The sequence below is a fragment of the Neolamprologus multifasciatus genome, chromosome 18, assembly GCF_963576455.1.
Source record: "Neolamprologus multifasciatus chromosome 18, fNeoMul1.2, whole genome shotgun sequence".
In the NCBI taxonomy this organism is placed as follows: Eukaryota; Metazoa; Chordata; class Actinopteri; order Cichliformes; family Cichlidae; genus Neolamprologus; species Neolamprologus multifasciatus.
The window spans coordinates 21,442,450-21,457,119 of NC_140456.1; the positions used below are offsets into that span (position 1 = coordinate 21,442,450).

Consider the following 14,670-nt stretch of genomic DNA (forward strand, 5'->3'; position numbering starts at 1 on the left):
TCAGCTACAATGAAAAAGACACAAAGGTGGAGTTATTCTGTGTCTTTGCTGCACAGCTGCCTCTTCTTCTCTCATTCTCCCCCCTCCCTCTCCTGTTTCTACTTCAATCATAAAACTGATCAATGATCAGTTGATTGGCTTTTCTCTCTTGTTTGTTTATCGCCCACTTTGCGCCAGAAAGAGGAAACCAGCGGATGTCGCGCTAAACAACAGCTGCACGTTTAAGCTTGATTAGCTGTTGTTAGAATTTATTTAATAATAATTTCTAGTATCAGCTGATGTTTGCTGGAGCCACAGCTGTAAAGCTGCTGTTCATGATATGGTTTGGTTATCTGGTGAGAGGAAAACATGAAGATGAAACCAGGAGATGTCCTTACTGAATCATCAGAGCTGAACAGGTGATGGAGAAACAGGTTTACCTTTTAGGTGACATGAATGAGTTGATGGGAAGTTATGAACTGTTTCTGAGAGACAAATAACACCAGGATCCTTTTTTATGTAGCTGACAGCTGGTAACTGTGCAGGGGCGGGTCTAGCAAAGTTTTGCCAGGGGAGCCAGGGAAACAGGGAAAGGGGGGCACAAAGAAATACTTTCTTATTCTCATTTAAAATGTCTCGCTTTTCATAGTAATTTTTTAGGGTCCCATCATAATTTCTTCAGAAGTAGCTATAAGTACTGTATAAGATGCCAGTATTTTCCCACATTTTCTAGATACTGTACCAGTACTGTGTGTAAAATGCCATCAAAAAGTCAATTAAGTTTTATTCTTTCTCACCTGTCTTTCTATCTCCTTTCACTTTTTAAAGGTTGCCATGTTAGAAAAAATATTTTGCCCTGCCATGCTGTTTATTGATGTGGCAAATGAATGGTTTATGAAAATATAAATCTGTCATCAGTAATCAGTAATGATCATGTCTCACCTCTAGTCTCCTCTGTCATAATTTCAGGTTTTCACCATGTGTTGTAGATAGTTCAGGAGGTTAACTCGACCAAGCAGTCTACTTTTGGGTACTGTTTAGAATACCAGAATAGGGAGGATGGTGTAGGTTTAAGTTTATTAGACTGATGCATATATACCAACAAGACAGTGTACATCACTGTGACAACAGCGTTTGTTTTCATTCAAAGGCTTTATGGTTTTTCCTATAATACCTGGTGGGCCGGTCTCTAGTCAAAATGCCCGGGCCGATTTTTTTGTCCCAGTCCAGCCCTGTATGCTTGTTATTGAACTTGTTTTAAAACATTTAATCACGTAGCCAGAACTGTATGTTGTACTCCACTACTGCATGGTACAAAAGTCCCCTCCTCCATCCCCATTTTCTTGGAGTTTGGCGAGGCCACTGAGGCAGTTAAACAACTCCTTGGTAGCAGGACCCCTGTGGTGGACGTGGTTTGCCTTGAGTTCCTGAAGGCTCTGGATACTGTAGGGCCGTTAGTTGATACACCTCTGCAACATCGCATGGAGATCTGGGGCGGTGCCTCTGGATTGGCAGACTGGATTGGTTCTCATCTTTAAGAAGGGGGACTAGAAGGTATGCTCAAAATACAGAGGGGTCACACTCCACGGTTTCTCTGGGAAGGTCGATGCCAGGGTACTGAAAAAGAAAGTGACTTTGTGGTTGAACCTCAGATACAGGAGGAACAATTCGGGTTTTGTCCTGGTCGTGCAACAGTGGACCAACTCTTTATCCTACCAAAGATATTTGAGGGTGCGTGGGAGTTTGCCCAACCAGTCTACATGTGGGCAGTGCTTCGGTGGTATGTGGTGTGTGGCCCTTTGCTACAAACCATTCGCTCCCTATGCAACTGTTGAAGAGGCTTGGACCGCATTGCCGGTAATAAGTGGGTCTCATTCCCGATCTCATTTTTTTTTGCAGAGGATGTGGTTCGGTTGGCTTTGTAATGTAACAATGCAATACAACCCCCCCCCCCCCCCCCCCGCGCGCCCCCCCAAAAGATAATTCTGCAAATTTTACAAGATGTTCTGTCATAATATTTCTAAAGTAATTTTGCTAGTCTACTGTACAATATCCAGCTAGGTCTTCACTGTAAATAAGTTAAATCTAATCAAGAAGATGGAACATGATGTACAGAAACCCTGAAAAAAAAAACAACTAAACATCCTGTTGATGTTACTGCTAGACAGATAACATCAGAAGCCCATGTGCACAAGACATGGGCTTCTATCTGTGATTATAACCGCAAGCTGTTTTCATCTTAGCTGTTGACCTTCACTGAAAGTTCTCAGTGCTTGTTTTCTAATTTCAAAGTCTTTACTGTTGATGTTTTGCCATGTCTTACTCGAATATGGTTAGAAAGCAAACAATGTCATTAGTTACACTTGATCTTCTCCTGCTGTGATAGACATCGCACTATTCTCTTTTGAAGTACCGGTTTGGATCCGCTTTTGCATTCAGAAGTGCCTTAATTTGTCATGGAATGGATTCAACAAGATACAGTGCTAGCTGTACAGTTTAATACTAAAGCAAAGTCCCATTCTGTAAAAATGGCTGTCACATTTCTGTATTTTCTGTTTAATTAAACAGTTTATCTACTCTCATCGCATCTTATGTAATGTTATGTTATGTTATCTCTTCTCATCTCTTCTCATCTTATCTTATTTGAGGGACTCTTTCATCTGGGGAACAGGAGGAACATTTACACTGACAGCAAACTCTCACAGAATTTTGTTGAATTAAGATGGTCTTGAAAAATCAAAAATATATTTACTTTTCTGTATTTTCTGTTTAAATGAGTTTGTTTTATTGATTTTATTTCAGTTTCCCCATCCATTTTCTATTGTGATATCACATTTATTTTTATTGAATTCTAATAATATTATTTTTAATGTTTTGGCTTCTGTAAGTAACGCTGTAATCTCCCATTTTGGGGGGGATGAATATGTCTTATCTAATGATATCATTGTTAAGAATATTATAAGTAAAGTAAAAGCATTAGAAAGATAGATATATAGTTTTCAATGATGTTTGACTATGAGATTGCGAACTGCAGGAACTCGGTGATGTGGTTTTGTTGGAAACTTCATGATAAGCAATTACACTTACAATAAGCGCATCATGACCTATTTCAGTGCTCCAGATGCACAGCTTTACCGTCGTTACATGGGTCTTGGGTATAAAATAAGTTCCTCTGACCTAGAAAAGAAGATCCAACCTCAAAGCAACCCACTTGTAGCGGCCCACATGAAGTCAGAGCACGGAGGTCTTCAGTGAAGCTTTCATCCTCTTTAAACTCTTATCTCCACTTGTATCTAAATGTCACATACTTTATATCTATCTATAAATATATATATAATTATTTTGTATGTCTCTTTTAAGTTTATGTCAAGAGTCAATGACGCTTTATAAAACGTCCCATGTTTCACAGCTGGCTCTGTCTTATCAGGGTGTGTTGATGCAGGTCACGCTGGTCACATGTCTAACATGTGTGACCCAATATGTCTCTTTTCAGTTTTCCTATAATTACAACTTCTAGTTTGTATTTGGCTAATATATGACGCAATGAGCGCTGAATAATATAAAAAGCTTTTTCAAAAAGCTTCTTTGCTTTTATTTCAATTCAGTTCAGCGAGCAATACTTTTTAACCACACTGTTTTTTATGTGACAGTTTTAATAATTTTGTACTTTACAAATTTCTTTGTATAAATACAATATATAATATGATGCATAATTATTGTGCCCTGCCCTAAATACAAGCAAAGTTGTAACAAGTTTAATTGATCACTTATTTTATAGAAAGTACATTTTTAAATAGCTTTTTAATTAGAAGGGTTTTTTTTTCCCTTGTAGTGGTCTTATGTAAGGTTTTACCATTTAAAAGTTTCCACTCTTGGTTGGACAGAATTTTGGGTTCTATAAATAAAAATAAAAAAAAAATTAGGGGGGTTTTCGTGACAGTCTAGCACCATTGATGTGGTCAGAGCTGAGGTATAAATGAAGCTGCTTAACAGTGCACCCTCTTTCACTCCACTTGAAGATAGGCGAGACAACTTTATCATCAGAATCACTGTTGTCAACGGAAACAAAGACATGGTGACAATCAAAGCCATGGCGATGGTGATCGCACTCACTATTTGTCTGACTGCGAACAGTTCTGACGGTATGTACTTGCTGCCTTTCTGTTTTTCATCTTTAATTTTATTTATTTATTACTATTATTTATTATTATATATTTCCTTTTTTCACAGGCTATCGTTACTGCTGTCGAAGATATATGACAAGCCGATTACGAGATGTTGAAATTAAGGGGTACTCAGTCCAGACTATTAAGGAGATGTGTCCCATTGATGCCATCATGTGAGCGTCATTAAAATCATTTTAAAGGTTAAAAACAGCTTCAATGATTACCGTGGGTGTATAAATATTTACATATTGCTTTCTTTTAATGCAGTTTCCACACCAAGAAGGGGAAAGCATGCGCCAATCCAGCTCTGAAGTGGGTGATGGACGCTGTTGATCGTTTAAGGTAAGATTTTTAGAAAGAAAATAAAGAACAAATGTTCTGATTTGAAACAAACAGCAAGAGAAGTAACTCCATCTATCATCCTTTTAGGACTAAAGCGCAGAAGATCCACCAGAACAACTCACTGTAGCAGAAATAGAGGATCGTCTGAGCTTTTTAAGGATGCCAGCTACAGCACACTGTTTTCTATGTGAGCTCTGCAGCCTGCGGCCAGCAACCAGCAATGCATCACTGTTTTTAAATCCAGTTAACTCCAGCTTGAAGAACCTGCTGTAAATGGCAAATGTGTTGTTTAGCAATGCATATCTCAGCTCAGTTGTAAGAGCTTGTATCATATTATGTCTTTATCGTCTTTGTAAATCTTATTTTTTGCTTTTATATGTTTATAAAATAATTTATAAAAAGAGTCATTTGTTTTATTAATGGTTTTGTAGTTTCATCTAATCATTCAAATAAAATGAGTACCTGTTCCAAGTCTAAAACAACTTGTTCTTGTGTGCTGTTTATTTTTTTATCGTTAGGCTGTGTACACCAGAAATAATTCTAACTTTGACTATATGTATATATATTTATTCAATCTCCTTTTTGCATCACACTTTGACTGCATCATTTTTTTTTCGTATTTTTCTATTTAATCAGCTGCTGTAACACAATAGCTTCCCAACTTTTGTGATAAAGAAAGTATTTCTCATCATATTCTAATTACATTATCACAAACTGAGAATGCAGAATTCTAACTTATTGTAAATGCTGTGATTTAAATGTTCAAACAAGGCATCAACATTTTTTTGGCCACACGGCACCACAAATGGACATTTTTAAAGTAATTTACACAAATTTCCCATAGTCTAAGTTGATATATTTGATGTGGAAAAGCACAGAATTCGATGGGCATTCATCCATCACGTCTCCGCAAAGTAAAAAAAAAAAATCTTACCTTGCTTGGAAGCAAGGTTCACTCAGAAAAAAGCAATCTACATGTAGCAGATATGAGATAAGGGCATATTACAGATGATATATTTTATTATGCTCTCTATTTATTATGATAAAATAAGATAGATATAATAAGAAATTCATGGACTGACAGTCACACAGTCTCAAAAAATTGAAACAAAGTGCCAAAAAATCCCCAAACAAACAAACAAAACCCCAAACTCTCTCTTATTGATATGCAGACAATGTTATTTCTGTTATTTCTTTAAAGTCTTATGATGCCATAGTGAAGCGTTTTACATATTCATCCAACAAGTAAAAGAGCAGACTGAGTCGAAAGCAGACACCGTTAATGTCGTTAGTATCACAGATCAAACAAAAAGACCCATTAAAAACGCCTGCCGCAGTCCCCTATCAGTCAGAGGAAGCGGTACAATTAAATCGGTATCTCTCATTTTCTCCGCTTTGCTTTTCTCCCCACTGAAGAATCTGCTCACATCTATAATCCCACATTCTTTTTATCATTTTATGTCTCCTGATGGCCTGTTGTCACAGAAACATGGCATGTTTTGAAGACATAATTAAAATTTGGACACATCTGTTGATGTCAAGAGAGGCCATAAACAGAGGATTTTTTTTAATGCCAACTTAAGTTTGACTCGGGTCAGACCAACAAGTACTCTGGATTTGATCTTTTAGAACATAAGGAATGCTTCATCCCATATGGAAAAGATATATATAAATCTTATAAAGTTTGTATCTGTCTTGTATGAAACTTGTATGAAAAGCATACAAGAGTGAAAACAGATATAAGATCCCTTGAAGAATTATAATGAAACTTGTATGTTTTGGATACTTACTAAAACAATATATGAAAGTAATGAGAAAGTGGCCACTTTCATGAGTAAATCATATAAGTTTTTACTATTTCTTTTCCATATGGGATAGGATGAACGTTGAGTAGAAATAGCCTTGAAACAAATGGACTATTCACTTAAACTGAATTGCTCAAACATAATAACATCAGTGCTGTACAGTACAAACACACCAATATGATGATGCCAATCCAGCTCTGAAGTGGGTGATTGACGCCGTCGATCATATAAGGTGAGATTTTTAGAAACAGAATAAAGAGCAAGTGTTCTGATTTTCTAAAAAAAACAGCAAGAGAAGTAACTCCATCTATCGTCATTTTAGGAATAAAGCACTGAAAATCCACCAGCACACTTCACAGGGGCGGAAAAAGAAGACCATCTGAGCTTTTTATGCACACGGTGGATGCCAGCTAAAGAAACACTTCACTCTTTTATCTTCCACTGACGTCCGTCTCGTGGAACCTGCTGCAAATGACAAATATGTTGTTAAACAACAGCAATATCAGCTCAGTTTTAAAAGCTTGTGTAATATTTTAATTTTATATTCTTTGTAAATGTAAGATAGGATTTTGTAGTTTCATATAAATGCTGAAATAAAATGAGCACATGTGCCAGATCTGCTTGTGTGCTGTTGTTTTCTGTGGTGAAAACATCCAGCTTTGGAAGTTCTGTGCTGCTAATAGTTAAACAGTGACAGATGAGAGTCCTGTGACATGAGTAGGAGGAAGTCATGGGAGCTGAAGAAGGAACCGGTATTTCTGTTGACATGGTGTCATTAGCTACCACTTAATTATTAAAGTAACATTCATGTAATAACAAAGTAATACAGCAATAAGGGTTTGAACTGCATAATATTAAATTGCAGTTTATTTAATTGGGTAATAAGGGGTCATAAACTGGATGTAATAATCTCTGTGAAGCAATGCAAATCAGAAATATTATAATATATAGTGTAATATATTAATAAGAATATATAACTGCTAGGAATAAAATAGTGATATCTATGCATGTACAGTTTTATATACTAACTTTAAAGTGGTAGTAACCTCATAATAATAAGGTAATACTGGTTGATGCTTTAATATATTAGAAACGTTTTATTATATTATGATGATGAAATGAAACGTACCTTACATCCCCAGCATGTGTTTGAAGGTAACTGTGTAAATATTCTGTCAATTGATGTCTTTTAAAACCTGGAAACACCTGAGATAGTTTCTATGCAATAACCAGGAATCCGGGCTGCAAAATGCATGACTCCCTGTTTTCTCTCCATGTTAATAACCTATGAAAGCAAACTCAAGTAATGTGTTACTTTGTGTAACCATCACATTACTTTGTCATAATTGAATGAGTTTATTTGCAGTGCTCATGAACGCAAATCATACTGAGCTCCAATCGCACGTGAAGAGGAACAAACTTTTCTCCACCCCTCGCTCTCGCACAGATTTCTCTCAGCAGGATAACTTCTCCACAGAAGAGAGGGACAAGTGAATAATCGTAGAGGAACACAAGCGGCAGACTCGAGCAGGTCTCAATAACATGGTTAATTCAACACTCAGACGCAGACTAAAGGATCTCTCCCAGTATAAGTAGTGGCAGGTTGATCAGCACATGACAAACAGGTGAGCTTGATTGTGTCAGGTGTGCCCAAGTGGAAGGTGGGAATTCTGGAAGGATCAAACCCTTGCAAGACAAAGCATGGTTAGGCACACATGTACAAACACATCCACACACTCATAGTGATAAAGAAGGAGAGAGAGAATGGCAGCGATGCACGGGAGGACCATGACAGCCTTGGCTGTTATAATGGGTAGACGCCTGACCTGATGGATACAGACTCTTCGCTCACTCACGCAGAAATGCACTGATTTACTGACTTTTCTGTCTTTGTCTTTTGTCAGTCAACACCTAATACACTTGTGTGGACTTCCCCTTCTGTATCAAGCTAGAGCCGATTGCCACTTGCGGTAGTTTATGTGTAATAACCAGAAATGAGAAATGAGAAATATGTAACCAAGACATGAGGTGGCTTTGGTGGAAGGTTTATAGTAAGCAATTGCATTTATAGTCCGTGCATCGTGGCCTATTTCAGTGGTTCAAATGCACAGCTTTTCCCTTCTTGCATCGGTCTTCGGTATAAAATAAGCCCCTTTGCCCTAAAACCTTCGTATAACCTCAAAGCAACCCACGTGTAGCGCCCACATTCAGCAAGAGCACGAAGGTCTTCAGTGAAATACCTGATCCTCTTCAAACACTTTTCCCCACATGCTTCTAAATGTCACACACTGCATTAGTTATTTTTAGGTATTTTACATTTTAAGTGCATGTTGAAATTCACAAAGAGGAACAACACCTTAAAAACCTTGTGCTAACATGTGTCTTTTTTAAGTTCTTTCAAAAAAAAATACCCAAATACTAAGCTTATGTACACATTTAAAGTTCCTGTATTTTACTACAGTTTGGTCCATTATAATTCTAAAGGAAATGCTTTTTTTGCTGGGTTTTGGCTGTGGAGGTTTCGTTGTGGTTTTTTAAACCACACTTTTTATTGTGACAGCGTAAATTACTTTCTACTTCGCAAATATTTCTCTGTGTTTACAGTTAACATGATATGATGTTTTCTTAAAGGTTAAACAGTCCCACCATGAAGACAAGTGAGTTGGAATAATTGTAGATGATCATTTAGTTTCTAGAAAGTCAGCTGACACGTGCTCTTACATTTTTATAGACATAGACTTTCATAGACTTCAAGACATGTTGAGGAGGTAATTTAGCCATTTAAATCTACTGTGTTGGATCAAGGACACATCTAAAACCTGCAGGACACCGGCTCTTGAGGCCTGGAGTTGGACACCCCTGGTGTAGGCTACCAAAACATTTAATAGGCGTGTATCTATACTTTTGTTCCTGTGTGGGTTACAATACCGGCATTCATTTTATATTTAATCTCCTATTTGTGCCAGATTTTGAATTACTGCGGTGTAAACCTTTTTGTATTTTCTGTTTAATCGGCTGCTGTAAGACAGTTATTTCTTCTTCTTCTTCTTTTTTTTGGCTGCACATAGAAAACACATATTTTCCATAGCCCAGGATGACATCATTGATGTGGAAAAAGCATAAAATTTTATGGACACTGGTCTATCAAATCTCCACCAATGAAAAATCTTTCCTTGCTTGAAAGCAAGGCTCATTCAGAAAATCTACCTGTAGCAGATATGAAATAACAGTTAATTACACAATGGTAAGAAAAATCTGTCATAACACGGGAAAAGATAGGTCTGAAGCAAACCCACTCACACAGACAGAGTGGGTTTGCTAGTTTCAGTTTAGTTTTTATTATATTTTGTATTTATGATGATACGATGATAAAGAATAGAATAAATATTAGAGATCTAGAGTGATTGTAGTGATCTCAGTCTCAAAAGCACATTTGACCGTGTCCACGGAGTTTCCTGTGGGAGTTGCTCTGGGGGTATGGGGCATCTAAGAGCCGATCAATCCTTATACTTCTATTGCAAGACCTTGGTCTGCATAGCTGGCAAATAAGTTAGACATGTTGCTGGTGGGTGTTGGACTCCATCAGGGCTGATTCTGATCATAAGTTTTATGGACAGAATTTATAGCAGTAGTCAAGTGGCAAAATGCTTCCACTTTGCTTTCAGAATCTCGTATCTGCTTTTTGCAGATGATGTGGTTCATCAGCACCTCCAAGTCTGAGGTCATAGTCATCAGCCAGAAAAGGGTGGAATTACCTCTCTGGGTCGGGGGTGAGTTACTGCCCCAAGTTGATGAGTTTAAGTATCTCGTCTTGTTCACGAGTGAAGGGAGAGGGCAGCCGGAGATCGACAGACAGATTGGTTCTGCAGCTACAGTTATGCAGACGCTGTACATGTCTGTCATAGTGAAGAGAGAATGTAAAAGCGAAGCTCTCATTATACCGGTGGATCTACATCCCTAACTTCACCTATGGTCATGAGGGTAGTGACTGAAAAAACAAGATTGTAGGTAGAAGCGGCAGAAATGAGCTTCCTCCGAAGGGTAGCTGGCCTCTCCCTTAGAGATAGGGTGAGGAGTTTGGCTATCTTTGAGCAGCTCAGAATAGAGCTGCTGCTCCTCCACATTGAAAGGAGCCACTTGAGGTGGCCTGGGTATCTGACAAGGATGCCTCCTGAGTGAGGTGTTCCAGGCATGTCCCACCGGGAGGAGGTCTTGGGGCAGACACAGGACATGCTGGGGAGATTATATCTCTCAGATGGACAGTTTAGCATGTTTGGTGACGTTAACAGCAATGATTAGTTACATCCTTTTACTTGATCAATGTACATTTTTATTGCAACAATCCAAAACAGCGAAAAATACAATGACAAGTCCAGAATATTCTTCAGTAAAACCTCAAAGGTGCTGAATGCTCAAAAATATGCTGAAAGGAAACTTAAGCATATACTCCCACACAATGTAACTGTTAAATTTAACATTAAACACAGTTAAGGCTCACAAATCACATTCCCATCTAAGTGGGAATAAATAAAATACATATGCAACAGCGGGGAGTGTAATACATAAGCCTATAAAGTGCTGTTAGGCTATAGTTTATACTTCCAGTGTCTTTGAATGAAACAGTTTGGCTATACTTCTATTTGCTCTCCAGTTGTATTTAGCAGAGGCTGAGCAACCCAAGCGTCTTCCTTCTTCTTTTTCCTAACAAAAGATAAAGATGGAAACACCACAAAGGAGAAACAAAGATGTTCTTTTTATGAACAAATACGCGAAACACTGATACGTCTTACACCACATTGTTCGTTTTATTAAAACAGACACTTATGTGTCCTTGTATTTGAATACAAATACCATATATAAAATATCACACTTGGGTAATAAAATAGTGACAGGTTTATAATTGAATTTTTGTCTCTGCCTTTTGGATTCTGACCAGTAAAAATCAATGGTTGTATCTATGTTTAAACCAGTGACATTTCCCTAATTTAAGAATGACGCTTTTGTGTTGTCAATGCTGAGAGTCACAAAAAGGAGCAACGCCTTATAAAATTCCCCACATTGCACTGCTGGCAGTCTTTGTCAGGTCAGGGTGTGTTAATGCAACAATTAATATGTATGACGCAATGTTTTTCTTTTAAATTGCCCATGATTATAATTCCTTGCTTCCTACTGAGCTGGTTTGAATATGAGCTGGTTTGAAATCAATTCCTCCCAAAAGTTGCACTTTTTTACACAGTTAATGAGTAACCACACTACCTTTTTGTGACAGGTGTGTGTATGTGCATAAACACTGTCAGCCTGGAAAAGTGTTAAATAAAAGTTGTTCCATAAATTTCCATAATCAAAACAAATGTTTCCAAACACTGCCATTGTGTGGATCCATGTGGATTCATACGCCCCTCCTACTTGTACCTCTGCTGGGACTTTTTGTGATGATGTCACATGTCTTGATGCGCTTAGAGCTGAGGTATAAATGAGGCTGCTGAGATTAGCAGTTTTACCAGCACAACCTCTCTGACTCCACCTGAAAAGTGAGACAGTTTCATCATCAGAGTCACTGCTGCCAACACAAACGAAGAAGACATGCTGCCAATCCGAGCTGTGGTGGTGATCGCACTTACTGTTTGTCTGACTGCAAACACATCAGCAGGTTTGTATTTGTTGCTTTCTTGTCCTTTCTTGCCTTTCTATGATTTGTTTCTTGTTTAGTCACAAATTGTCTTTCCTTCTTTCACAGCTTATCCTCACTGCTGTCGAGGGTACATGACAGGCAGATTACCATATTCAGCCATCAAGGGGTACTCAGTCCAGACTGATACAGAGATGTGTCCCATCAATGCCATCATGTGAGCATCATTACAATTACTTTAACAAACTGCTTTAAAGAAACTAGTGTTTACTGTGGGTGCACAAATATTAACATATCGTTTTATTTTAATGTAGTTTCCACACAAAGAAGGGGAAAGCATGCGCCAATCCAGCTCTGAAGTGGGTGATTGACGCTATTGATCGCATAAGGTGAGATTTTTCGAAACAGAATAAAGAGCAAATGTTCTGATTTTCTAATAAACAGCAAGAGAAGTAACTCCATCTGTCATCATTTTAGGAAAAAAGCGCAGAAGATCCACCAGCGCAGCTCACAGCTGCAGAAATAGAAGATCATTGAAGCTTTTTAAGTCTTTGCATCTTTGCATCCAGCAACTGTTTTATAGTCCAGTGAACTCCATCATGTGGAGCCTGCTGTAAATAAGAAAGATGTTGTCAAAAAATGGACATATTAGCTCAGTTTTAAGAGGTCTATAATATTAATTTATATTTTGTAATTGTAATATTTTGGTTTTGTGCGTGTACTGTTGTGTTAAAAAAGAGTAATTTATGCAATTGTTTTTGTGGTTTTATACATACATTGAAATAAAATGAGTACCTCTTGTGGGTCTAAAACTATTACCACGTATGCGCTGTTGAATTTTTTCACACTAAACACGTGATACTGCATTCCTCATTTTATCTTTCCAGAGTTCCAGCTCTACAAATTTGTGTCATAACATGAAACCTAGAAAACAGCTAAACAATAACTGACGAAACCTCTCATAGGAGGAAGTTGTGGGAGCTGTTTATGTAAAGCATGTAGTAGAGCAGGTATTTCATCAGCTATGATGAAGTGGAAGGCTTAGAAGGCCTAAATTAGAGCTGCAAAATGCATAACTGCCTGTTTTCTATCCACTTTAGTGTTAATACCCCATTCAACTTTAAACTTGAAGTAATGTGATGATTAACTGCCTCAGTTTGTCTATGCCAGTCACATGATTCTGGAGTGAAGCCAAGGAAGTCTAGCCAGGTAGCAGGTGGCAGTTGAGCTGATGGTAACAGACTCTTTGCTCACTCATTCAAGAATGCACTGATTTATTGACTGTCAATAACAGTCAATACTAAACACACGTGTGTGTGGTTTTCCTCTTTTGTTATAACACTGGAAACATCTGTGGCAGTTTATGTGTAATAAGGAGAAATCAGTGCTACAAAATTCATAATCACAAATTTCTCCTTAATTTTCTACAATTAAAAAACATTTTAAAAAAAAACTTCTCTGTACTTTCGAACAGAAAATGTTAAAATATTCACATGACCTTGACAACAACACCTGATTAATGGCAGATAACCAACAAGGAAGTTGCTGAGACATTTCCACAGTCCTACCTGCGGGCAAAGACAGGTGAAATTTTCCGTCGGCCCTGCCAGAACCACAGAGCTGCCAGAGATCAGGGAGGAGTCTACAATAGGGGAAGTCCAGGTCCTCAAACAGAACTGCACCTACACACTCTGCTTGGCTGGTTCAGCTTCCTGTGACCATCTTTGCTGCATTCCTGTACATTTCACTTTTGCATTATATTTAAAAACAAAAGACTAGCTACATTATGTACTCATGAAACTTGGAGAAAGAAAAGCTGCTGCAGCTGTGTGCAGAGGGAGCTCGTTTTCAATTTGGGCAAATTTCCTCCCTCAAGTACTTTAACATTGTTGCTTTACACTTTAATAATATTATTTAACATTACACCACAAAATTATGTGAATAAAATTCATTTTTAGAAGGTAATCGTGCTTCATCTGATATCCTGTTTGACTTTTTAACAATTACTCACTTAACACAACACAATGACGTGGATATGATCAAGTGGGGCTGCTGGTACACTGAGGGGACACACTGCAGGGATTCTATGCATTATAAGTTCACTATTACAAACCCGGCTCAAAAATAAAGTAATGAAAAAATTGTGGCACTGCAAACATTTTTCTAAAGATTTACTAGGTCAACTTTATGCACAAAATTAAAAGATAGGTTTGTTTTTCACTCTAAAAAAGAAAACATTGATAAACCTTAAGACATCAGAACAACATGATGCAATGCCTTTCTGAAAATTCTCAGCTTTTGACTTTTGTTGCTGACTTCAAAAAGAGCTCCTCATTTAGTCAAGAATTCTAGCAACCTGAACTTTCTTGTTCATCTAATTACAATATTCCTGTGTGGTTGAAAATAAACTTGTAGTTTCAGTGGTATGTATTTCCCCATTCTCAGAGGTTTGGCTTGTATTGCTCCCAGCTGGCAACCTGGGACTTTTCATCTGTTTGGCTGCTGTACTAACCACTGCACCGTGGCAACACATGGACCCTTCCTTTACAAATCATTTAGCTGATAAAACTACATTTATTTAATGTAGAATAAATAAAATGAAGAGGACACAGCAGAAGGTTAGCTGAAACACTGTTTCTTCTGAATAGGTAAACCACACTAGTTTGGTTAAAGCCATAATCTTTGCAGGTAACAAGTGAACTGGAAATGCATCCCAATCATTCTATGAATGAATTATCACATGCTTGGT

The 14,670-nt window shown here is 37.7% G+C and overlaps 2 protein-coding genes across 2 annotated transcripts; both read left to right on the plus strand.

Annotated features, from left to right (window-relative positions):
- Positions 1 to 3,920: 3,920 nt before the first annotated feature.
- On the plus strand, positions 3,921 to 4,977 carry LOC146497848 (C-C motif chemokine 20-like). The gene is made up of 4 exons (XM_085139387.1): positions 3,921 to 4,121; positions 4,210 to 4,318; positions 4,413 to 4,487; positions 4,575 to 4,977. The coding sequence occupies exons 1-4, from the start codon at positions 3,956 to 3,958 to the stop codon at positions 4,612 to 4,614; spliced, it is 390 nt and encodes a 129-aa protein (XP_084995513.1). The 5' UTR covers positions 3,921 to 3,955; the 3' UTR covers positions 4,615 to 4,977.
- Positions 4,978 to 11,369: 6,392 nt separating this feature from the next.
- LOC146497849 (C-C motif chemokine 20-like) lies at positions 11,370 to 13,419 on the plus strand. Its single transcript, XM_085139388.1, has 4 exons — positions 11,370 to 11,942; positions 12,030 to 12,138; positions 12,236 to 12,310; positions 12,399 to 13,419. Exons 1-4 carry the CDS (start codon positions 11,876 to 11,878, stop codon positions 12,445 to 12,447), a joined length of 300 nt encoding a protein of 99 aa, XP_084995514.1. The 5' UTR covers positions 11,370 to 11,875; the 3' UTR covers positions 12,448 to 13,419.
- Positions 13,420 to 14,670: the final 1,251 nt, after the last annotated feature.